Source organism: Idiotropiscis lumnitzeri, unplaced genomic scaffold (genome assembly GCF_059441095.1).
Source record: "Idiotropiscis lumnitzeri isolate Australia: NSW breed Sydney's pygmy pipehorse unplaced genomic scaffold, RoL_Ilum_1.0 HiC_scaffold_35, whole genome shotgun sequence".
Lineage (NCBI taxonomy): Eukaryota > Metazoa > Chordata > Actinopteri > Syngnathiformes > Syngnathidae > Idiotropiscis > Idiotropiscis lumnitzeri.
The window spans coordinates 1,356,962-1,383,001 of record NW_028283573.1 but is presented as its reverse complement, the minus strand read 5'-3'; the positions used below and the strand labels follow the sequence as shown (position 1 = coordinate 1,383,001).

Genomic DNA, 26,040 nt, shown 5'->3' with positions numbered 1-26,040 from the left:
CAGTGTGAGTTTGACGGAGCGACGGGCCGGCCGAGATCGCCAGCGTGGTTGCCGGTCAACAGAGTCAGTGTGCGGAAATAACGGCCATTAGACGTGCACGTCCACGCCGCTGCCGTTATGAAAGATCGCCCTTTGACTCATTTGGCACGATAATCCATAACGCTCTCCGAGATCCATCATCTCCCGGTTTATGAACGGCTTTATTTACGATACATTTCTCGACTCGATGGCCTGACGTTTTTTGCTGAGACCGAAAACTGCTGATGCTTTTAAATGAGGCCGGCTTGCGCAATTGCGGCTTTCTGTGACCTCCCCCGATGAGGACGCACGGCTCTGGAAGTCGCTTTTTAAGGACCTCCTCGTAAGCCTCACACCAATTAAATATAACTACCAACTCCAAAATGTCATGGGAATAATTCTTTTCTTTTTTTTTTTAATAGATTTTAATTTCCTCACTGAACAATTTAAGATGCCACAAGATGGCGCCAAAAGGCCAGGTTGATGGGGAAGTCGTAATTTGTGAAACATCTGGAAAAAAAGAAGCTAAATTTAACCTAGGTTGTTAGGGGGATTTTCAGAGAGTGTACTGCATATATCGCTCGGCTGAATGTTATTAACTCATTCACTACCAGCCGATTTAAAAAAAAAAAAAAAAAAAAAAAGTTTGACGTCTTTAGCCGTCAATGGCAGTTAACGAGTTTAAAAAAATCACGCTAACAAAAATAAAATTAAAAATCAAATAATCTGATTGTATCTTTGGATCATCGTATGTGGTATAGTTACAGTTTTAACTTTTAATAGGCCAGAGGGGGTCAATTTTGGTTAAGTTGCCGAACCCTGAAATAGGCAATTGACAGCTAACATTTCGCTCTTCTCAGCAGGGCTCGGTCTGAGCTTTAAAAACTGTTTCATGTGAGTCGGGATTAGGTTTCGTTTTGTTCACTTTTGTAGTGAGGAGCTTTATCTCTGGTTGGGCCCTCGGTAAAGTGACTCTTTCAAAGGGATGGCCTCCGTCATTGTTTGCTCTGTGCAACCGTAGCTAATCCATCTCAAAAAGCCTTTTTAGTACGTCTATTCTTTTAAAGTGGGTTGCTGTAATCACGCAGCAGAATAGCCAATAAATGAGTTCATCCTGTTTTTTAGTTTTTTTTGGGGGTGCACACAGACATCTGTTGGTTGGAGGTGAGGAGTCACCCAACACACACACACACGCACACGCATTGTGTGTCACTGTATGGGAAAGGAAGTCGTCAATCTGTTGCTGGAGGCGTTTTTGCTCATTTAACAGCCTCCGCCCTCTTTTTGAGCATCACCAACATTTGCTCTGACTGTCTGAAGTCGGATGTTCTGTAATGTAACTTTTCAAAATATTTATCCATTCGCTTGTTCTTGGATCATAGTTTGTGGAATAATTTTTGGTCTAAGCCGTTAATTGGATCACCGCCGTGTACGTTTTCTGTCGTCCCAAAAATATATTTGTCAAGATCATTCACAAAGGCTCTCGTCCAGCTTGTCGGTTAGCGTCAGGTTTGTAAACCGCCGGAATGGCGAACAGATCCCAGTAGATGATGGTGTCGAATCGCTTTTGAGTTGAGATCAGCACAGCTTTCGAGGTGAAGATCAAGATCAGGCGGTCAATCTCGGCTCGTCTCGTCGCTTGTGAGGGAGAGAAATGTTTCATTTTATTGTGGAGAAGCGAAATGAATCCCAGATGTGGCTCGATGATGTCACATGACCTTTTTCATGAGTTCACTGTCGCGCCGGCCCCGCGTGGAAGATTTTCATAGCGTAATTCTAAATCAATGATAATAAATATCAATTCGAAAAATCCTTCATTGCGACATTGACGTTTTATCGTTTAATTATGCCAAATTATGGTATTAACAAATATACTGGAGTGAATGACGGATGCCATCATCAACTCGAGTCACCGTCGCTAACGGAGCGTTTTTGTTAGCTGTACGATCTGTTGAGAATTTATTTTTTTTTGCCATCAAAACCAAGAGGAAAAAAAGAAGAAAATAGACGAGAATTGAACACGGAACCTCGGAAATCTGAGTCTGACGTAGTCTACCCCATCGCTCTACCCTTCGGTATATTCTGTGTAAAAAAAGAAAATCCCACCCATAACTTCATGTGTTACCAGGAAATGTTTAACCCTCCATTGTAGAGAGACAAAAGGTTGTTTTTAATCCCACTGTGAGAAGGGGAGGCAGGCTCGGGGGAGGGACGAGCGAGCGAGGGAGGACGCTGGGAGGGCAATCGGGGGGTGGGAGGGCGACTTTTGAGAGGGAATCCGCTCTCCTCCCGCTCCTGTCACTCAGTCGCCTCGGATGTGCCGAGGACTACACGAGCCGCTGGATTATGTCGGGTGACCTTTGCTGCGCTGGGGATTTATGATATTGACTGGGATAAAGGTGATGTATTTATTTGGATTCATCTCGGGGGGGCAAAGTAACCTGCTGTGGAGGTGATGACAAAACTTGCAATCAGTGAGCCAGCTGCTGGATTGGCTGTGATTGGAACTGTGACAGGGTTATGGCGGAGTGTGCGGTGCATTCACTGACCTCATTCAAAGTGTGGAATTTGGAATACGTTGTGTGGTTTTCATCTTTTTTATTATTATTATTTTTTGGCGCTGAGGTGAGCTTGATCACTCTCGACATCTGTTCTATTGGGAACGTGTTGAAATGTTTCAAGCAGCATTTGAAAATTAACAAATGGATATATAATGATATAGTGGCGCTTCTGGAGTTTAATGCGCCCTCTCATTTGTTTATTTTCCCAAAAGGAAATAATGGAAACTGAAGGATTGCCATTTTACAAAGTTAATCACTTTGTAATGATCGTAACATTATGCTCGATTTCCAACTGCGATCCCAAATGCCCGATTTGGATTGAATGCCATGATCGGATTTATGAGCAGTCCTTTTCCATGTTCCACATTTCCTAACGCTCCTAACACGTTCTCACTAAACACGATAAAACATGAAGTTTGGAAGTTACCTTCTTTTTTACAAATTATTATTTAATGTACATTTTTAAATTAAAAATCAGGGTCGAAATGGGGAAAATAACCACATTAAAAAAAAAAAATCATGAAAACGTCAAGGCGGTGTTTGACTGTAGTTTAAAGTTGTAATATCATCATTCACCACTAGATGGGCAACATGGCTTACTTGCACTTGCACCGGGGTCTTATACTGCCCTGTTCGACAATTCGAGTTGGACTCACAATTTTGAGGAAATTTGGAATTATAAGCAGGACAATAATGTTAAAAAATTGAGTGAGTCAACCCCCCCCAAAAAAAAAAAATCTTAACAAGAATATGTTCAATGCAGCATTATGATGAATATTGTTTTTGTGGAATATGAGGTAGGTGGTAAAATGCACCCGTATTTGTACAGCTCACGGGGCGGCCATTTTGTCACTTGTTGACTGAAAATGACATCACAGTTGCTCAGGGCTCAGATAACGACCAATCATGGACAAGCTTCAGAAAACAGGCGAGCCATGATTGGTCGTTACCTGAGCCTTGAACAACTGTGATGTCATTTTCAGTCGACAGAAGTGACAAAATGGCCGCTTGACATGCTTAAAAGAGGTGGAGTTTTCTACTTAACTTTTATTCCACAATGACAATATTAATCAGAAGGCCATGTTTAGACTAGCCAAGGCACATGGAGCATATTATTGTAAAGAATATTTTGGGGTTGACTTCCCCTTTAATGTTGGCTCTCAAGTCAAATCAAACAAAACATTTCTTTTCTATAACCTCACCCATTAAGACTTCCAACGCCATCGTCGCTACATAAAATGCAAAACCCGATTTAAATAGGGCACTCCCCACCACCTTTCCACCTGTTGCCAACAGCTGTCAGACATCATCTCGCAAATTAGCACCCACTACTTGGGATCGAAATGAAGCGCTTAGGCGTTTCCATGTCATCGGCTAACGTCATGGGGGCACATCTCAATCCCTAGTTATGAAGTCAAAGCGGGAGAGATGATTGTGTTCCGGCCGCAATGCTTGTCTCGCTCTCGTCTGGTAATTAGGCTTCGTCAGGAGAGAGCCATATCATCCGTAAGTTGCATTCTGCCTCTCATTAGGCGCCAGTCTAAAATTAAACCCTCGGGTCAACTAGGGAGCTCCCCACCACTACCCTTCTTTCAGACTCATGCACATCAAAAAAAAAAAAAACAGCCCCAGGAAGAAGGCCCACAGACGCTCATTAGAGGAAGTCTGCGGCGAGCTTGTTTAACCTGCGGGGAATGTCTCTATTTCATCTTTGCATGTGCGATTGTCATGAGAGGTTTTGGCTGCGATGGATTCTGGGATTGCAGAGTTCCAGCTTGGACTGTGAGTGTGCTTGATTGTAAGAAAATGTTCATGTGCATGAAGGAGGAGCAGGGCCTCCGTGAGGAGAAAAATAAGAAGTACGCGATATGTGAAAGTGGGGAATCTTCGGAGAATGAAGTTGTGTATTATTAAGAAACATTTTGTTACTTTCAAGATAAATTGTATTTTGAGAAATGGTTGTATGTTTTCAAGAATAAATTCGTATTTACAGCAGAATCAAGTTATACATGTTTTTTTCTTGAAAATACACAATTTTATTCTTGTCATATTACAAATCTAATCGTAAAATTTGTGAAATCATCCTAGAATTTTTTAAAATCATTTTCCTCAATAATATACAGTTGAATGTACTATTAATTCTTTAATCTGAAACTTATCTGATTTCTTAATTGTGAAAATATTTTTTTCTTCATCCTATCACAATATTTTCAATACATTTTACACCAAAAATATTCAAATGAATGTTTGGGAAATTTTGAAAGTAAATGAATGCATAACATTTTGAACAGTTATACTTCTGCCAAATTTGATAGGATTTGGACAAGATTTTCTTTGGATTTTTATTGGCGTGGTTGCATGTCATATGAATTCATCTAAATCGTAATTAGACAGATTGTGATTTTTTTTTTTTGTGCTTATGTGACTCTCATTTGGCTTTGCTCCTTCTTATTTGGATGAAACTTTGCCGTCTTTTAGCTATCCTTTGGGTGACAAATGTTGAGGTCTTGGCAGAGGTCTGCGCTCTCTGAGTGCTCTTGTTAAGGATGATAAATTGCCCATAATTTGTCTCTCCTTATGTCAGGCTGGCACCGACTGTCCATTAATCTCGTGTTTAGCCTCGTGTCGAGCGGCAGTGGCTTTCCTGCGACACTTTACGTTATCTTAAGTGGCAATTTTCGACTTGTTTTGTTGCTTCTGTGGTTGTAAATAATGAACCTTTACTGAGTGTGGTTGGAAAGTGTAAAAGTTGTAAACATATGAGCGATAGTCGGGTTTTTATTCAATTCCCTGAAAGACATTAAAACACGTCATAATGTATCCAAGGGGAGCCACAATGTCATTTTTAATTAGCTGCAGCCTCTTCTCGTCGTTTAGCAACGATTCTTTATGATTGTTTTGACTTGGCCTCCAGTCAGGAGTTGGCCGTCAACTGATGATTTTCGGCGCTCCCACCTTGGGAGCGTCCTTATTAGGTGGCGATTGTGCACTTTCGGGTGGCGTCCCATCGGAAAAGGGATATTTCCAGTGCCTCTTTAAATCGCCATGGCAACCGAGTCAAGGGGCCAGGCGGTAACCGAGGTCAGCACTGACTTGCTTTTTTTTTTCGATAGCATCAGCTCGGTAACAGGATGTAGAGAGGCCATTTAGCTGCGGTGTCTCAGCAGAGCGGGAAAAGGCAGACGTCTGACGTTGGATCAAACGCAGACTGAAGTCGATAAGAATCAACTTCAAGTAAATTGCAGAGACGTCAATCACTTTTTGCGTCGATTCTAAGAAGAGTGGAGGCAGGGAAGGGAAATAACGGCCAAACAGGATGGAATCGATCACACTCATCTTTCAATTGTATGTGCATATAACGAGAATCTTTTGCATTTTCCCTCCTTCCAAAAAAGATTACTTGGACAGATTTTTTTTTAATTAATTAATTAATTAATTAATTAATTTATTTCCCCCAGTTGTGTGGGGTTGTCAAGGGATTTTGCTCACCGATTGGCTCAATAAACAGTCATGCTAACAATGGTAAATATTAAAATAGTTCAGTATTTCCAATCCTTATATGTGGGGTCACCATCGAGTTGGGTGAAGCCGCACTTTGTGTTTGTGACATTAACCAGAACAATAGCCAATTAGCCACTGTTACCGCACATTTTTTCCTGAAGTGCAAAAAAAAAAAAAGTGAAGCATACAGAGACTAAAACATGAAAAAAAAACAGCAGAGAGTGAAAGTCCAGGCAAAAAAAGTGTCAAGCATACAAAGCCGTTTGAAGTGGGAAAAAAAGCCTGAAAATTCTAAAACATAAAAAATGCAAAAAGACTTCAACATGAAGTGCAAAAAAAAAATTAAAAAATGTAAACTAAGCCTTTAAAAGTCTAAAGCATAAAAAAGAATAAAATGAATTAAAAAATTGAAGGGTAAAATGCTGCATGAAGGATAAAAATCCAACCAATAAAGTCTGAAACGTTAAACAAAAACATGACGCGTTTCAAACTTAAAAGCACAAAAAGTCCAAAGGAGAAAAGTAAACTACTAAACTAAAAGGTTCTTAAAACAAAAAAGAAAAAAAAAGCTAAAAATGGAGCGTAAAAAAACAGTTACAAATGTCTTCTACTATTTTATATTTTCCGTCAATCTGGATGCCCTCTGACACTATGCTGCCACTCTCAGGTCAGTCTCGGTACTACAACGGAGAAGAGGCGACCCATGCCTATTATTTTCATAGTCATGTGTGGAAACCCTCCTTGGTTCGAAATCGGTGTATGTCTTCCAATCTTGTCTATCTTCAGTGGCGTACAACGTGACGTGTGCCTCCTTGACCTTCAGGTTGAAAACTGAACAAGGAGATAAAAATACAACTGTAGAGTGTAGAAAGCTCAGGAGGGGAGCAGAGAAGAAGAAATGAGTTGATCTCCAGGAGAAGTGAAGATGACAGGAGGCGATGATGAGAGATGAACAAAAGGGGGATGACAGGAGGTCTTCAAGGGAATTAAAAGCATGCGCCCCCTTCTGCAGTTTTTATCACTCTTCGCCAGATACGATGTGATGCGTTCGTGGCAGTCGGGATTTTTCCATATCAAATTGCTGCCACACCAGCATGTGGTTTGTTTTGGAGCTTTAACTCAGATGTTCACATTTTTTTTGTCATTATAATTCAAATGGAGATGATTGATAGTGGTGAGAGGCCCGAATAAGTTATGTGCTCCCTCTTACGTTTTCGAGACGAGCAGCAGAATTTTGAGCGAACTCGAGTCATTTGAAGTATGGCGGGCTGACTCCAAAATAAGCTACATTACAGAATTTCAACAGAGATCTGATAGAAATGAATTACTGTTGCGTAGGGGCGTCACTTTTATTAGTTGATAAGGTTAAAAAAAAAAACGGGCCAACAACTCGAGCTTCCTCCCACAATCCAAAAACAAAAAAAAATGTCTGGATAACTGCACAATCAAGACATGCACAGTGTGCTGAACTGTCATTTTTTTTTTTTTTTTGCAAACAGATTGAAGAGAAACAAAAAGAAGAACAAGAGGTTGCACATCCGAGGGAGGAGGACGAGAAAGGGGATTCAAGTCTTTTTCTGGTAAGTTGGAATTGTTTTGACGTCCGCATTTTCCAGGACTGAATGTTCCTATGAGCACCGTTTCCCCTCCCACAGCATGCGATCGCACAAATGCCACTTTGTGTGCCATATCTGGTAAAGGTCTCTACCATGATGCCGCCAGAATGATGTTTTATTAAATATTAGCTCACTCCGCCGAGCTAATAAGGCGGCAAACAGTGTCAATGCCTCGGCTTTTTGTTCTTGTACTAAACGGAAAGGTCAGAGCTCGCTTGACTGGCGTTTGTCCACCGGCAGCGCGGGTTTTGTCTTTGCTGGAGCTCATTTGGAGCGGCGAGAGTCAAACTGCCTCTTTGATTGCTGTGGTTGCCATGGCAACGCACCCTCTTATCGTTGCCCAGCCTGTGACAGTGGGCAGCGATGCGAGGAAATTCAAAATAGCACTTGGGAGTCTAAATTGGGCATTATGTCCACTCGTGATGGGTGTTAGCGATACGGTGCCGGTGTTTAGCGCCACTGATATCATTTCAGAAAGATACGGGTGAAGATGTGGCAAAACTGATATCACACCAGATGTGGTGGGCAAGATTGATGTGATACCGGTGTTTGTCGATACTGACATGATACCAGAAAAAGGTGACGAGTGATGGTTGATTTTGCGTTGATACTAGTTGTCGATACAGATATGATACCAGACAGGTAGAAATGTAAGTGTCACATGTGATTCTGATATAATGTCAGTCATTGTCACATATGATACCAGGGGAGATAAGTGCTCGTCATGGGTGATACTAATACAATATCAACGATACGGATCATCATACCGAATTGATAAGCAACAGGTGATTGGCGCCACTGTTTTGATTGGAGCGATTTGCCATCCTGACTTTATGATACTAGTTGTCAATACTGACCGATATCAGAACGATAAAGGCTACTTATAGACGATAATGATGTCGATACTTATGATACCAGATTCTGATTGATACCAACGATTGTTTAATGAGGACGAGTGATGGTCAATTGACACATGATACCAATGATTGTGAATACTGAGGTGATATCGGACACTTCAATGCAAATGAGAGGCGATACCAATTTGATTTGAGGTCATGTCGTGTAGTCAACCTCTAAATGTGTCGCACAACAGTCAATCGACTCTTGAAAAGGGATCCGAAGCCACCTTCGGGCTCATCACGAAGCTTCAAGTGAGTCGCGTGAGTACCGGCGAGGCGGTTTGCGATAACTGTCCACGACTCGGCCGAGTGTGAAGGAAAGGATCGCACCTTGGCCTTGAGGACGAGCCCCGGAGGCGGCACGCGCAGCTGAGGGCAGAGTTCAAAGCTTGTGACGGCTACGAGCTCATCTGTCGTCACCTTTGTACTCACTCAGTCTATCTGGCTCCATTTGAACATTTCTATGCCGGTTTCAATTTTTTTTTTTTTTTTGCCAGTCATTGTCTCACTTTTTCTATTGTCGGGATTCTGCGATTTATTTATTTATTTTTATTTTTTTCGAGTAGCTGAACTTATTGAGTATGTTTGTAAATAATTTAGAATTTTATTACCTTCATATTTAATCAGATATATCTAAATATGTAGTCCTTTATAAAAAAAAATTAAAAAATAAAATAAAAAATAGACTTACGACCAAGTGTGAGAATTTTGCCACCTCTGCTTGTTGTTGGCCGATGGGCGTCTCGATATGGCACCGTTTCAGGCCACATAGGCCGAGTCGGCGTTTCCCACTGGACCACGCTCGGAGTGTTTGAAACCCAGTCAGGCGTGACGCAGCCTTTGTGGCCGGGTGCATTCAGTTCTCAGGCGGTCCCATAGAAGCCCGCGGAGGTTTCTGTCGAACCGCCATTGATTTTGTTTGTGGCATCCTTATTTGTGTGTTTTAAACATTGCGCCGACCATCCAAGTTCGACCTCTTGGGACTGATAGGAAAATGTGTCTCTGTAAATGTAGTTTTCACAAAGCCTTCAGATACAGTCGTGCGGGCGTCTGTTTTGGGTCACAAGGCGGCTTTTACAGTTGCGATAGCCAATCAGATCGCAAGTTGGTTACAGTGAGCTTTTTCGCTGGCCTCACGCTGAAGGTGATGAACGCGTTTTGTGATTGGATACTCACTCGTGAGGGGGCAGCGCTTTGCGGAATCAACACACCCGAAAGTCGGAACTGGTGACCATTTGGAAAATCTAAAATATATTTTTGCTTTTTTAAAACCACGATGGGCAAAGGCGGGAAAATGTTGATTTAATTGCAGATACACGGCCGTTTTCAAGACGGACGTTTCGAGAGAAGCTAGGTCGATCGTATCGGGGTTGACATGTGACAGAAGAGTCCCTGACTGAACGGCGAATGCTTGCTAACGTAGCGAATTTGTCGGATTTGTAGTAGAAGCTTGAAGTTCCGCAAATTAAAATATTCCATCGATATCTGCGGTGACTCGAAAAGACAGAACAGGAAACAAATACACCAGAGGATCTGTAGAGGTTAACAACATTTTAAAGAATGTTCTCACATATTTGGAAAGCGCTCACACAAAACGTCGACCTAAAGAGGAAAAAGCGAAGATCTGAGGAGAGATCTGATGTTAGCGTTGGTGAGCAGGTGGATTCTGATGCGGGAGTCCCTCCGGTGTCTGCCAACACGTTCCTCCGATGTGTTTGACGCTCCTGTCTGCCCCGTCGCGTTTAAACCGCGACTGTGTGGCGAGGCACCGGCGCAAAGGACGTGGGCAAACAAACAGTCGAACGGGCGAAAAGCCGAGTGACGGGAACGAGGTCGACGCGGCCCCTCGGCTCACCTCCTCGTCCTTCTCCGTCTTCAAGCGGAACGGCGAAAGTTCATGCTTGGTGCCCGGAGAGTCACAAATGATACTTCCCATGATCCGAGGCTGCATTTTGATCGTTTCTTGAACCTTTTTTTCAACCGCACAACCTTCCTCTGGGCCGTCCTCCCCCGCCCCTCCATCCAATCTCTCGCTCATTTTCCGGCCATGACAAATGGATTCCATTTGAAGTCCTCTCCATTTTGTATTTTCTCAATATCTCTCCCAAAATAGCGAGTCGTCTTCGATCCGCAGCTTTCCCGAACTCTAGATTTGGCTAGACTCTAAATCACGGGTGGGCAAACTTTTTTTTTGATTGGCGGGCCACAATGGGTTCTAGAATTTGACAGAGGGGCGGGACCAGAAGCAAATGGATGGAGTGTTTTGGTAACCTCACCTCATCGGAGAAAATAAATGCATTAAATTTGAAATGAAAGTGAACAAAAGCATTACAATATATGTGTCTTTGAAAAACCACAGAATTTAGAAAAATAAAACACGAACAAGATTTATTCATTTCATTTTTTTCAAGCTCGGCGGGCCGGATGAAAACGTTTAACGGGCCGCATGTGGCCTCCGGGCCGTAGTTTGCCCACCCCTGCTCTCAATTGTCTGAGGTGATTCCAGAGAACTGATGGCCGTTATCGCACTCATCTGTACTTGTCAAATTCACTGGACGAGGAGGGGCTGGTGTTCTTCCCGGTAGGAAGGTCTCACCTCGTCCGGCGATGCTAAAGAGCTCGAGACAGGAACGCGACAGTCTCTCTTTTGACTGATTTTTTATTATTTTTTTTTTTGTCGAATGTTTCCTGTAATCAGCGGAGAGCTGACATATTTGTGTGATGGTTCTCTTCGACTACTTCCACCTCCGCCATGTGTTTTGTGAAGACTCTAAATTGTCTCAAGGTTGAATGATTGTCTTTTTCAATATGTCAGCCGTGTGTTGGGATGACGGGTGATCCGTCTTGGATCTACCTCATCTGTCCTCCTGGGCTTCCCCATGGCTGTGAATAGAATAATCGGTGTGTAAAAAAAAAAAAGAAAAAAAAAGCTCAGTGCTTCTCAAATAGTGGGGCGGGGCCCCAAGGGGGGCGTGGTGCGAGGCTGAGGGGGGCGTGTGTGAACCTGGGCAACATCCATTTTTTTCCCACCGTACTCCAATAAAGTGTAATTGCACATCCACGCCACTAGTTGGCGCTCTCATTGTGCGCAGCGAGTATTAACTCTACAGTGAAAATGCGATTATTTCTAGTTGCGTCGGAGAGTGGGTTGGGGTGGGGGGGCGAATATTTTCTTATTTTTATGGGGGGGGGCGTAATAGAAAATAAATGAGAAGCACTGGATTATCTTTTGAGTGGTCTGAAGTCAACCGGGGGTGGCTCCAGTTGACCCCTGACCCCAAGAAGGATAAGCGCCACACAAAACGGATATGAATAATTATTTTTTTTTTTTTTTGGGGATCATTTTCGTGAATGTTCTGCAGCACATTTATCAATCGGCTCGACCAATAAGATGTTAATATATTCACGCGAGTCAGACTTTTCTGTCCTTTCAGCCTCGCTCGCTGTAATTTCTCAAAATAACAGTACTTCACATGAAATGGGGTCACCCAATTATATGTCGGGGAAAAAAAAGAAAAAGAGGTTTGATATTTCTGCTTCTTAATGTAACATCAGCTTCACAAGATTAGGTCTTCAAAAATTGGACTGGACTCGAACACCACGGTTAAGATGGGTCGTAATATATTTTATATTCCAAAACCGTCTTCGATGTTTACTCCCTGAATTGTTGCCTGAATCTCGGTTATTTGTTCACTTTTGCATATGAAAACGCGACTCGTCAAACGCAATCAAAGCTCATTCAGAATCGGCTGAAAGCGTGTTTGCGTCTCCTTTTTAAAAATTAAAAAAAAAAATTTTTTTATTTATTTTTCATTTATACAGAGTGACAGCTTGAGGAATGCCGTACATCGACTGCGACTATAGCGCTTGTTCGTCACGCATGACAAATAATTTGATTTGGAATCAAAAGCTTTTAAGAGGTGCTGCTTGGATTTCATGACATTCTTTATCATGGGAAAGATCGGAGGATGCGCCAGCGTGATAACAAGTGTCCTTGGATTTCATTTGTATTCTAAGCGCCTCCAAGATCTGTTTTAGGATTCATGTAAAGTCAGCAATTTATTTTTGTTTAAAATACCGAATGGACAAAAAACTTTCAGACACATGAGAATATGAACTTTTTGCATTTTCAGTCAGGGATGAAACCGTTTGACTTTGTTCCATTCATAATGCAGGAATGAAATCATGAAAGTGTGAGTTGTGATGAATGTTAGGAGAAAATATATAAAAGAGCAGTTCTGCCGATGCTGACCTAGCATTAGCACAGCAAATCGGTTCGGCAACAAATCAGGGTTCACTGTAATGTTTTATGTTTTGAAAAATATTTGCGGATTGTTTAATCTATTAATTTTTTTTTTTGTTTTTTTTTTTTTGCTAGTTTTCTTATTTAATTTTTTATATTATATTATTTATCATTTTTAAACATTTTTTTTTTTCTTCCCACAAATCTTTTTGGTCAAATATTTTGAAGATTTTTTTTTTTTCCGTTTTGTTTTATTTTCTAATATTTTCCTCCCTGATATTTGCATTTTTTTCCCCCTCTAAAATGTTCTTTGTACATTAATTGGTATAACGGAGGATTGTCCAAAATTAGTGGCGCTCCAATCAATCATCCGGTTGCCGATCACAAAATCCATGCGGTGATTATTTCGTAACTGAACCAATTTCTCTTGTTCTGTCTAAGCTGAATTTTGTCCCTCCAAAGTCAAACCAAACACATTGAAGCGTGAATCAATCATTTGGATTCTTTCAGTGTGACCTAATCCACCCCATGCATGTTGTTTCATTTTTTTTTCCACCAACTGTGCTTTGAGTCTTACATTTTTTTTTTTTTTTTTTTTTTACAAATAGCACGATTTGATTTTTCTCACACTTTTGAAAGCGCCTTTGTTTGTGTCGTGCGTGGCTGAGATTGGATGGTGCGCTTCTTTTGGAAGGCAGCCGAGGGGAAATGATTTGTATTCACCTGCCGCATCTCAATGGGGCCGGCTTGAGGATTGGTGTGGGGGGGGGGGGGGGTGACTGTGGGTGGGAGATATAGGAGAGAGGGGGGGGGGGCGGTGACAATATAGTGCTTTCTTTATGTGTTAATGGCTTGCGGCGACATTGACGCACATTGTTCTGTGATGTGCCCATCAGTCAATAACTGCTACATGTTAGGAAGGAAGGGGGGGGGGGGGGTTGTCATTAAAGACTCTCCAGGTGACGGCTCTCGGTCACATCTCGAACGCCTCACTCCTACAAATGAGTCCCCCTTGTTCCATGTTCTTACTTTTCCTCTTCCTTTACATAACCGCGTTCTCATTGTCCCCGGCCGGATTATTCTGTCAGCCGCACAAAAAGAGACAAAGTGGAGCCGGGGACGGCCAGTAATGAGCATCTCCTCTTCCAGTGTTACATGTAAGAGCAGCCACGGTGCGGGCAAAGCCTTGGCGAGACAATGGCGGGTTTGGAGAGGTCTCTTTTGATTGAGTTTCCCGGCTGTGGGAGCTGCGGGTGGAGGAGGGGGGGTGGGGGGGGGTTGCGAGGGCCCTCCTCTGCGCTGACCTTTCAGAGGCACAGGTGGAGTGGAAGGAGGGCCATTGTGTGAGCGCGCTGAGAACGGAGCGCTCAATAACACTAGACACCGCTCCACCTGCCTGAGATTTTCTCACCGGTTTGTTTGCTTTCCCACCGGGCAAATGGAAGACGTTTTGTGCTAGTCTTCAAATATTTCCTTCTTGTTTGTCATATTTATGGTTTAGTTTCTGCTGCAGGTAAAGCGATTAATCGAAATCGTTGCGATTAGCAAAGAAATCGATCATTACTTTGGTAATCGATTAATCGGTGAGAGACTGTGTTCGATTTAAAATTGTCCAAATTGTCGGAAATTCAGTCAATCAAAACAAGATATCCACAAAAAAAGTTTGCTGATTTTTCTAATAAATAAGGAGCGACCAGTAAGTGAATCTGTATCAATTTGTTTGCATATTTTTTGCACTGTTAATTTAGAAATTATGTCCTATTTTGAATATAGGGATGCATATTTTTTTTTATTTACCTGATACATAGATTAATCAACAAAATTATTTAGATTAATCAAGTATTAAAATAAACATTAGTCGCAGACCTTCTTTCCACTTTTTTCCAATGTTGTATTTTTAATTATGATTATTTTTAATTATTTTCAAGAATTGTTCTTTTTTCTTATATTTTTTTTAATCTTATTCTGTTTCTGAATTTTTGCATCTACTTATATTTGTATTTTGGCTGATTATTTTTTTGTTCTTAATGTTTTTAAAGTTGTATTTTCAATTATTTTTTTCTATAATTCATGCTGTAATATGAGTGTCCAATATTTCTTTATTTTTTTTTCCTTACATAAGCATTTTTTTTAGTCGTTTGAATCCATTTTCGTCAACTATATTGTACTTTTGTAATTAAAAAAAATATTTTGTCTAATTTAGTAATGTTTTTGGTTTTAATATTTATCATACTTAATCTTTTTTCTATACTTTTTTGTCAATTTAGAGTCACAAAATTCATCTTGTCTTTATGTTAATGAATTGATTTTTTTTTTCATTTCTTTCAAACCTCAGGTAAAAAAAGAACCTCCGTTTGTCTGAAGAAATACAAAAATCAACTCATTAAGTTTTTGTTGATTTTTTTTATTTTTTTTAACATTTGTCTTTGTATATTATAGAATATTATTTTTATTTCTTTTCTCTTTATCTTTTTTGCTAAATATTTGTTCCTAAATCTTACTATTTTTTTTAAACATTTTATACAACATTTTCCATTTTTGAATAATGCTTTTAAGCATCATCATTTTCTGTTCCTTTTCACTTTTCCAGTATAGCCCACTCCACCTTTCCCGTGGTTTTTCTCACCATCTCATTTGTGTTCCCAGCGGCCAAATTACACGTCGCCTCAAACAGGCTGGCTCAAACCGATTGTTCCAGCGTGTTCACCATATCTGATGCTGTCGGCAGATTTTCGCCACACACAAAGCGGCGCTGAGCTTCGAATGACCCGTAGCCTCCCGCTTCTACTTATATCAGCACTATTCAAATTGGCTCTGGAGCCGAGTGTTTGCTGGAAACACCCTGTTGTGTTCCTCGAAGCACACCGGATTGCATTAATTGTTAACTCAAACCGGAGCCGGGCGGACACGGCAACCCCCGCGGGAGCTCATTTGCAACAAAAACATCCCGATTGCTAGTGTCTCTCCACTTTTTATTGACTGGTTTTCTTCCGCCTCTAAGCTCAGAATAAACTCAACATATTGCCCCCCCCCCATCTTGGGAGACCCTCCACTTGTTGACTAAGCCTTCCGGTTGAGAACTGAGACGGGTAATCACACCTCTTTTGTTGAGCGCAGAGGAAGTTGGAAGCTAGGCGTACAGTTTCTTGTCATGGTTACCAAGGAGATGACAAATAAGTTTGGGCCTCTCGTGCCCCCCCGCCCCTCACTCTTGAAGGTTTGGCGTGGCTTTATTAGCAACTTTCAGTACTTTTTGGATATAATAAACCCCTTTCTGTTTTTTTTTTTCTCATATTTTTACAATTATGGCGGGTTCTGTTTCCATATTGGGATTTTTAATCGAACTTTTGACACACTTTGGAACGCGCCGTCATCTATCGGTATACTATGCTAACAGGACAGAAAATAAAACACTTCCATGCTGCTCTGATGTCACACGAAAGGCGGTTTACAAACTGCACCAAAATGAGCTGGACTGAGTTGTCACGATTTTTTATTTATTTATTTATTTATTTTTGGGAGTTTTTGACCTGAACCGTGAGACTCCGTGGATGAAACCCAAGAAGTGTTTTTATGCTATTAGTTGGCGAGTTTACGCATGCATGGCTGGCCCCGCCGCTTCCCGCCTCGGAGGATTTGCTCGTCTCCTCCCAGCAAATTGGTTTTATGTTGATTACTTTTTTGTATTTTTTTTTTCTCCCCCTTCCGGTGGTGAAATGCGTCGTTTGATGTCTTCGGAGCTTTGAGACCAAGCACAATCAACCGATCCTTAATATGTATCTGTCGGCGATGCTGGATTTTTTTTTTTTAAAGGAAAACTAACAAGTGTTGATGCATATTAAAAGATGTTTTAAAAAAAAAAAAAAAAAAAAAGTTATGCTCCACTGTTGCTTTTTTTTTTTTTTCAGGTCATTTCATTTCCTAGCGATATGAGCCAAGCCAAGTGCTTCAGTGTCACTTTTGCCACATTACCGACTCGCGTCTTGAATCCACCGAGTAGCCTTTTCCAGGCCGTCGTCGCCAGATGATCCGAGAGGGCTTTCATATTGCCTCTGAGGAGAAGTACTTGTGCTCAGAGGTTGTGACGCGATAAGATGAAAGTGAAACGCCGTTCAGTTCCACTTTGCTTTAACAGGCGGGGATTTGCGCCTTCTCGCCAGCCGTCGCAGCCAACTGATGTTGTTTCAATCTGCATGCTAAAGAGCATCCGCCGCCGCCAGAAAGTAGCCGCGGCAATTATTGTCCAGGGTGGCAGCCCGGGAAGGCAAAGCGAATCCCGGAGTGTTTTGGCACACACGGGGTGGGGGGGGGCAAGCTTTGTGAATACTAACGACTCTCAAGAGGAAACTAATTGCTGGACACAAAATCGCAAGATGCAAACGAGCACCGGGAGTAGATTGGTAATCAAGAAATGAATCAATGCCAGAAAAAAAAAATCTGATGTTAAAAAAAAAAAAAAATCTGATTTTTTTTTTTGTTGTTGTTTTTTTTGTTTCGTTTTTTTTAATCTGATTTTTTTTTTTATGTATTTTTTTTGTAAATTTGATTTTTTTTTTTTTTTTTTAATGGAGAATCGGAGTGCCAAGTTGTCCTGTAATGGTCCGTTTGAAGAACATTATCCAGGTTATATTATATATTCCTTTTCCTGCCGTGTTTGAGAATTTGGCAGAGCGACATTCTTTTACATCTGACAATTTGGTGATGGACAGTAGACTAGACCTAAGAGCAACTAAAAGCAGGTCTAAGTTTTGGCGCAGGTGTAATGTGATTGTCGAGAATTGCAGACAGATTTTGCGCTCCGTTGATATGTGTGATGGATGCCATCGTATTTCATTCATAAATTTGACAATGAATTGTTGTAGAAATCAAATAATTGATTTTTTTTTTTTTTTTTTTAAGCATCACCTTTATTAGATTAAGTCTGTTTGACTAATTCCTGGAGCAAACAACACAAAACAAAAATCCCAAAAATGTTTCATCATGAAAACTCCCCTTAATGGAAACTTTTATCTTCAGGCTAACAAACGATGCAAAATCTCATGACCGGGCTAGCAAATAGCATCCCGGTCACGATGCTATTACGATTTCAGCAACGACAGACAGACAGAATCGCAACACTTGCTCGCATAAATTCTTGAGGCTCTGCGAAAATGGCCGAAATTTGCGCATCTCTTCTTTATGCCGTCTCCGTTTCAGTATTATACTGCCTCCTGGTGGCCGAGGTGCACCCACCCACCCGAATGCGTGCGCTCAGGACAACATTTTGCAACTTGTTGCACGCGTCAGTACATCCAGGTCAAAACGATCTGGTATTTGAAACGCTTCCGGCCACCAGACCTTTTTTGAATCGTCGCGCAAATTCGATGTTCTGAACTTCCTGGCCTGCATTCCACATTCCCTTTCTCCGCCCCCCCCCCTCCCCCTCGATTGTAACAGTCGATGCCTTTTGAATCTTTTCACTAACAAGTCTGAAACGACGTCTTCACAACAGATGCGGCGAATTCAAGCGCCCACTCGATCTTCTGGCATTGTACAGTGCGGATGAAAGGGGGTGGCCCCGACAACGGGACCCCCGATTCATATGTTAACCACACCAATTATTTTCATACCCCCCCCCAAATTATAAAAGCTAATGAGGAGATTGTGGCATCGGCGCACTGTGGGATTTCCATTGTGTCACCGACGAGGGGCCTGGGAGAAGCGTTTGTCAAAGTCATATGGTGGCGATGGGGATCATGGCAAACTTGAAGGATATTTCAAAAGTTTTACACAGTTGGCCTGGAATGAAATGGAAGCGTAGTTGTAGGAAAAGTGATTTTTACATTTTGTTTGCAACACTAAGTGATTTTTTTTTTCCTTGTCCCGCTGTTTTGATGAGCAACTTGCATATCGGGTATAATGGCCTGCCAAGAGTGATTCTTTAAATTTAGTTGGAAAAATTCAAGGGAAGTCATTAAGACATTTTTAAGACTTTCAAAGTAGAGTTTCAAGACAGGATTCAGGTTTAAAATTGAAACATAAATTGGGGATTTAATCCAGTGTTGGTGCAATTATTTCAAAAAAGGGATTCGAGTCAGAGTTATAAAAAAATAAATAAATAAATAAATAAACATTTTTTTAAAAAAAATCGTTTTGGTTTTAAATGGGATTTAAAATTAGGGATTTTTTTTAATCAGAATTAGGGTAAAGGTTTCAAATGAGAAAAAGAGTTTCAAATGAAGGTTCTGGGTCAAGGCGAGGTTATCCAATTGGGATTGTAAGACTTGATTTGATCGAAATGGTGCAAACAACTCTTTCCTCAATTGGAACAGGGATATAAATAATTTGAAGGAGTAAAAAAAAAAAAAAAAAATTGTCATGAATGAGGCGCGTTCTTGCAGTCTTTTCGACTTTCTTTTGTCATTTACCATCAAAGTTCCCTTTTTTGACTTCAACTCTACTTTCCATGGTTGTTGCAAAGGCTGTGTTCCAGCATTGACCTCCATTTGTCACAGCAGGCTTGCGCAGTGAACCCGGTTTCCCCCCTCAGGCGCTTTTCTTTTTATGGCGACCCCCGTCTGTGCTCTCTTCCATTAAAAAAAAAAAAAAACCTATTTAAAGATTGCATCATTTTATATCGATATGAAAAAAAAACCTGCACATGGTAGATAGTGCGTAAAGGGAGGGGCTTCATGCAATGATGTAGTTTGAAATTTAAAGGTGTTGACCCATTTTACACATATACACTTTTATTGACTCTGAATGCAAAGAGAAATGTGTTCGTGTGTTCGCTGAATTTTGAGGCACGCCGTCCAACTGCTAAAATAGCCACTGGAAATGCCTGCATTGCGAAAAAAAAAGGGGCTAATTGGGAATAAAAGTGTTAATTATAAATACGGAGGTGAAGCCTTGCGTGGTGATTCTTATCTGGAAAGCTTCCCAGCGCACATTCATTCATTTCCGAATTTAATGAGTTGAGGAGGCTCCGCTCCAGCCGGTCGCCGTCCTTGGATAGAAGTGTGTGCGCGTGCGCGTGCGCGTGCGCGTGCTATAATTATCCCTGTGAGCTGTGATGATACAGGAGCCCAAGTCCTCACGTCCTCTCACCCCGCAAGATCTCAGATGTAGTCGAAAGATGAGGAACGAAGCGCTCCCGAGTACAGAAAAAAAAATGCGAATTATGAATAATGTACGCTCGTTGCCGAGTTTACATTTGAAGCTGCATGATAATATCGAGGGACAGGAACTCCTAAGATCTGCGTGGGGAAAAAGTGCAAGTTCAAAATGTGGTGACAATCCGACATCATGTGAAAAGAGAAAAGCAGAAAAGTCGATATCGCGAACAACTCCGTTAAGACTTTAGAGCGTTCCGCCAAAAGCTGTCAGACGGCCGATAACGTCGGGGAGGAAATCTTTGTACTGACAGGCTAATCTTTTTTTTTTTTTTTATTTCACGCCCCCCCTCCCCTCACCACCACCAACATGAGATGATGTGTGACTTATTCATATCTAAACATCAGCACATCATTTAGAACATGCTTTTTTTTTTTTTGGGCTACGACACTGCTCTTTTATTAAATTTGGAGAATTTTTGGACAGAGTATTGCTGTGTAATTAAAAAAAATGACATATATAATTATTTAGATGATACACAGAGACACACATGCATATTTACTGTACACACACACACGCACACACACACTCAATTCCAACGACTTTTCCTCCTAAGTCCTTCCAGCTATTCACGCTCATACAAAAAAAAAATAAAATAAAGGAAAGTTCCGTCGCTAAAACCAGTATTGAAGAGGCCCTCGGCTTTCCCTCCGTGCTCCACAAAACCGCTCAGAGAGGAGTCACACAAGATTAAAATCAAAGTCCTCTGAGCTAAGTCCTATCAAGCTGGCGGCGATGCAACAAAAAAATCAAAACACACTCACAGTTAAGCGAGTGAAGATGTTCGCTACTGGAACAAACATTTTTTTTTTAACATGAACACCAACACTATGATGTTGAGAATGTTAAAATGCGACATGAAACTTCACCTCCGCTTTTAAGAAACGGTTTTATGATGACACGAGACCAGGTGAATTCACTCCACATTATTTCCTCCGGCCCAAAAAAGTGAAACGACGTGCAAGTCAGCAAGCCTCTTTGTCGTGTATTCTGTTCAACTTCGGCTGTTCCGCCGTCATTTGTGATGAAATTGGACTTGGTCTCGCCTTTCAGCCTGTACTTTGTGATACTTCGCAGCCGTGTGATTGGCTCACGCCTTCGGCCCAACACACACACACACACACACACACGCACACGCTCTCTCCTGGGAGAGTGAGTGAAAGAAGCCGGGGGGGGGGGCTGCAGACTCGTTCTCCTCCATCATGACCCAAGGGCAGCGCTAACAAACAAGTCAGTCCCCCAAAGGAGGGTCCAACTTGTTTGGCCGTCAGGGCCTCTCCTCCCAGACGAAAAAAAAAACAAAAAAAAAAAAAAAACACCACTATCGTGTCTGACAGGCTGATTTTTATTTCTTTCTTCTAGTCGACCGCAAAGTCGCGATTAGAAAAATAAGTATGTCTGACCTCGCGACGACTTCTCCGTTCTGTGCCAAAGGCTCTAACGGAAAGATAAAAGCAGGCCGGAATATGACTCTCAATTTCACTTTTCAAGCTTCACAAGCTATGCAAATAAGAAATTATACTGATGCTATCGGTTTGAATAATTGCTTGTTATGTCTCGGAACTTTGGGTTACGCTTTAGTGGGGACGGCGAATTCAAAATCGGGAGCATTTCCAACAAGATTTTTCAATTTTTTTTCCCTTATTCACTCATTATAACGGTGTAATAAGCATGCCAGACCAGTAGGGTGCGCTGTCACTTGACTGAGAAAATGCTACTTGTTAGCCTCTATGCTAGTAAAATCTTTGGTCAAGCTAGCTACACACCCGCACTGATACTGTGTGAGTAGTCGATTCAATAAATACTCCGATACTATGACATCAATACCGGTATAAAAAACTTTTTCTTTTTAGTTTAAAATTGCTTACTTTCACTCGAATCCCGCATTGCTTTGTGACTTCTGTTAGAATCCTGGCCGGTTGCTCTTTTGGCTGCTGTAGATAGTAAATGCTTGCCATGGCCGAATTTTAAAATACGATATACAAGTCCCAAAGTATGAAAAAAGTGCAATTTATAGTCTGAAAAATATGGTCATCCAAAATGGATGATGAAGTGTTGAGGCTTCATCGGGCAAGCGACAATTTTTATATATTTTTTTTAATGCTGATCAGCCGCCGTTATGTTCGGACTGAGACGCCACATAAAAGAAAGGCCTTGTGTTACTGGCTCTGTTTAACTGAAATTTGTGGCAAACTATTAAAAAAAAAAAGTGACACGTAGTTAGTCTAAAAATTGTAATATGTACGTGAAACATATGCATGTTTTTTATTTCTGAACAATAGTCAAATTAAAATATAGCTCATTTTCCGATCAGTATTATCAGGTATCGTTACATAGTATCGGACATTATTAGAATTTAAGTACTTTTTTCATTTTCATTTTTTCCAGTTAACTAAAACAAAAAGAGGTCGTATTGCGTAAATCCGTGTCTGGAATTTGGTTCCAAATGTTCAGGTCATTCATGTGTGTGTGCGTGCCTGTGCATGTGGGGGTGTGTGTGTGTGTGTGTGTGATCAATATGGCACAGAAGACCGATGGCTTGTGGACCAACAGAGCAGTGAAAGCTCATGTTGGCACCCCGCCCGAGCGCTCCATTATCTGCAATGCATGACCATTGATCTGCGTCCATTGTTGCAAAGATGAGTCGCTCTCTCTCTCTCTCTCTTTCACACATTCGCTCCCTCTAATGTTCCCTATATTTGTTTTTTTGTCTTTCCATCCTTGCAGAGTGAGTCAGTGCACACGTGTCCTCCATCCAACCGCGTGACTGAGCAGAGAGAGGCGGGGCTATTTGGTGGCAGACCTTGGCGTCGCACACTGATGATGGAGAGGAGGAGGATGGGCGAGCCAGGCTGGCTGCTGTTGCCGCTGGTGGCGGCGCTGTTTTTGGGACACCTCATCGCAGCATTGGAGGTCCCGCTTGATCGTAAGGCAAAATGTGCAGCACAAGACGTTGTCATTAGCTGAAGTGTCAAAGAATAGAAATGAAATCTAATTTAAATAACTTGTAAAATAAACCATTTAAGACTCCTTTCTGATACGGTAAGGTTTATATCACGATTAATACGATTTGCGATTCAATATCAGAATCTGAATCATAATATAAAATCCCAATAATTGAGTGAAGTGAATCGATTTATGAGAGAGAGAGAGAGAGAGAGAGAGAGAGATTTTGTGATTGTGATTGTGAGAGATTTGAATTGTTTCGAATTGTTTCCAGCCACACTAATGTTCGGTTCTCTTTATTGTGACTTTTGCTGATTCTTTTGGGGAAAGTTCTGGAAAGATGTAAGTCCCAAGCAAGTGTGGCGTCCACAAAGCAGCATTTTTTTGTTGTTGTCGTGCCATTTGAAACTGATTCTTGTGTGCTTTGCAGTGGAAGAAACGTGTTGCATGCTTGCTTTGGGTTCTGTTTCCGTCGCATTTTATCCGTTGGCATGAACTGACGTGCTTTGAGTTATGGCACTGGTACCATCCAGTTAATTTTGTTCTGCATGCCTTATTTATCTTTTTTTTTGCGCAGGTGGTTAGCCAAGAGAGCTTCTATTGCATGTGTCAGTGTGGACAAACGGTGGTTTTCGCAGTGAAGGTCAATGTTGAACATCTTCTTTGTCTCTCTCTGGTCGCTTTTAGTGCCACAGCCCCCCACTATTACACACCAGTCCCCCAAGGATTACATCATCGACCCCCGGGAGAATATCGTCATCCACTGTGAGGCCAAAGGGAAGCCTCATCCCAGGTTAGGAAACTCTCTTTTGAAGGATTTCGCTATTTGAGTGCGGGAAATATATTTTTTATAGATGTTAGAAATCGTCACGTCTCGTTGATCTGCTCTCAGTTTCTCCTGGACGAGAAACGGCACCCACTTTGACCTGGAGCAGCACCCCAACGTGCACATGAGAGCGCACTCGGGGACGCTGGTGGTGGACATCAGCAGGGAGCGGGCGGAACACTACGAGGGCGCGTACCAGTGCACGGCCAGGAACAAACACGGAACCGCCGTCTCCAACGATATCGTGGTGCGGCAGCCCAGTAAGTTGCTCAAGGCTCGTCGTCCAGTTTTTTTTTCATCTTTATACTAAACGTGTCTTTTCTTTTTCACAAAAAAAAACTAATATTTTGCAAATCTGAAGTTTTTCAATTGGAGATTGTAAATTTTGTGGTAAAATGGCAAACTTTAAAATTCAGCAAGAGATCAAATGATGAATTTCCCCTCAGAGATGATACAGTAATGACCTTGCCACGCCTAATCACCCCTTTTATCCAGAACACTCATCAGCTTTTTTTATTCTCACATCTAACCGCTTGCATTTTTGTCTTCAACCAAACCAGGGTCGCCTTTGTGGTCCAAAGAGAAGATCAAGCCAATCATCATTCAGGAGGGCGTGTCCTTGGTGTTGCCATGTCGACCCCCCGCCGGTTTTCCGCCTCCCATTGTTTTCTGGATGGACAACAGTAAACATTTACGCGCAGTGTCATAATTACACAAATGAGCTTCACACAAATTGAATGGTTTTTTTTATTCGTGAACCCTGATTAACTTATTCACTACCAGCCGACAAGTAAAAAAAAAAAAAAAATCTTCGACGTCATTAGCCGTCAATGGCAGTTAATGAGTCAAATAAAAAAACTTTTTTTTTTTTTTTTTATCTTCATGTCAGATTTCCAGAGGTTGCCCCAGAGCAACAGGGTGTCGCAATCTTTGAACGGCGACCTTTACTTCTCCAACGTGCTGCGCGAGGACTCCAGGAACGACTACATCTGCTACGCCCGCTTCCCGCACACGCAGACCATCCAGCAGAAGCAGCCCATCGCCGTGAAAGTCCTCAACAGTAAGTCGGAGCCGTCTTTACGCGCGTAGGAAGCGCAGCGACGTTTCCTGTCTGCGACGCCATCCTCGGAGACGCCAGAGGCCGGGCCGGCGAGTCAAAAGACGTATTGTCGGAGCTGCCGTGTGGCCGGTCCGCTGCGAGCAACAAAGCGTGCCGTTATTCGCCAGAGCATGACCGTTCCTCATCTGCTCCGTGCCCATTTATTTTTTATTTCAAAGCATGTTCAAGTTCTGGCTTGTTTGAATGCTTGTTTTGTTGTGTTTCAGTGGACGCGATCAATGAAACAATGGAAGCTTTTTACAATGACACTGATTTATTTAGTGGTGAGTTACGGAAAAATTACGACTCCCTGCTTTTCTCCCGCTGCTTTTTCCCCTTCAACTTTTAATCGCAGCGGAACCTCCAAAGTCGAACACAATTTGTTCCACGATGTCAGTTGCCTTACAAATTAAATATTTATCAAAGGAATACATTAAACTGCACACTGCCCCAACTTATGAGTTTTTATTTTATATTTTTGATTTGAGTTGTGAACCCAAGTTTGAGTTTCTGGGAAATAAAAATAAATAAACAAATTCGCAGCGAGCTGCTGTTGGCCACCTCTCACACTCGAATGCTCACACGCATGTCCTGTGACTCCAGGTCATGATGTCACACAGTAGGCCACGCCCCTTGAAGGCACACATCCGCCGCATGACATTTATGGTTCTCTTTTATGATGTTTTATGCGGCGTTTTTATGTTTTTGGGTGGCTGGAATTGAATTAAGGACTTTTTAGTTCATTTCAGTTGGGAAAATGGATTGAAAACTCATTCACTACCAGCTGAGTAAAAAAAAAATATTAAAAAAAAATGGACCTTTGACATCTTTAGCCGTCAATGGGAGTAATCAATGTATAATAAAATCATACAGGCTAGTGATGGCCATGACAGTTCTTGTAAGTAATAATAATAAATTCAATTTGGAAGCGCCTTTCAGGCCACTCAAGTGAATTGAATCGTGAGAATTTGTTAATTAATTAAAAAGAATTGTTCAGGAGATTCATTCACTGAATCGTTCGCAGGAAATTGGGGAAAAAAACTTACATTTAGGTTTCGTATCAAATTTAAGCTGTCTTTAAACCTTTGGTTAAAATTTGAAATAATTTGATTGAGCATTGTTGGTAATAAACTATAAAACTAAAGACGTCAACGAAAAAGCAAAAAACACGATGGAGTT

The 26,040-nt window shown here is 41.6% G+C and overlaps 1 protein-coding gene across 4 annotated transcripts in view; it reads left to right on the top strand.

Annotated features, from left to right (window-relative positions):
- The window catches only part of nrcamb (neuronal cell adhesion molecule b), a 70,484-nt gene that overhangs the window by 23,639 nt on the left and 20,805 nt on the right, over positions 1 to 26,040 (top strand). For 2 of the 4 annotated variants that reach the window (XM_088287322.1, XM_088287320.1), the window contains exons 1-8: positions 3,959 to 4,085; positions 7,580 to 7,660; positions 22,718 to 22,916; positions 23,624 to 23,729; positions 23,829 to 24,022; positions 24,323 to 24,445; positions 24,652 to 24,822; positions 25,089 to 25,145. In XM_088287322.1, coding sequence (XP_088143448.1) covers positions 4,008 to 4,085; positions 7,580 to 7,660; positions 22,718 to 22,916; positions 23,624 to 23,729; positions 23,829 to 24,022; positions 24,323 to 24,445; positions 24,652 to 24,822; positions 25,089 to 25,145 — 1,009 coding nt within the window. In that variant the 5' untranslated portion in view covers positions 3,959 to 4,007. Of the gene's footprint in view, positions 1 to 2,326; positions 2,418 to 3,958; positions 4,086 to 7,579; positions 7,661 to 22,717; positions 22,917 to 23,623; positions 23,730 to 23,828; positions 24,023 to 24,322; positions 24,446 to 24,651; positions 24,823 to 25,088; positions 25,146 to 26,040 lie in introns of those variants that run through there. The other 2 variants (XM_088287321.1, XM_088287323.1) reach the window with 2 other exon arrangements.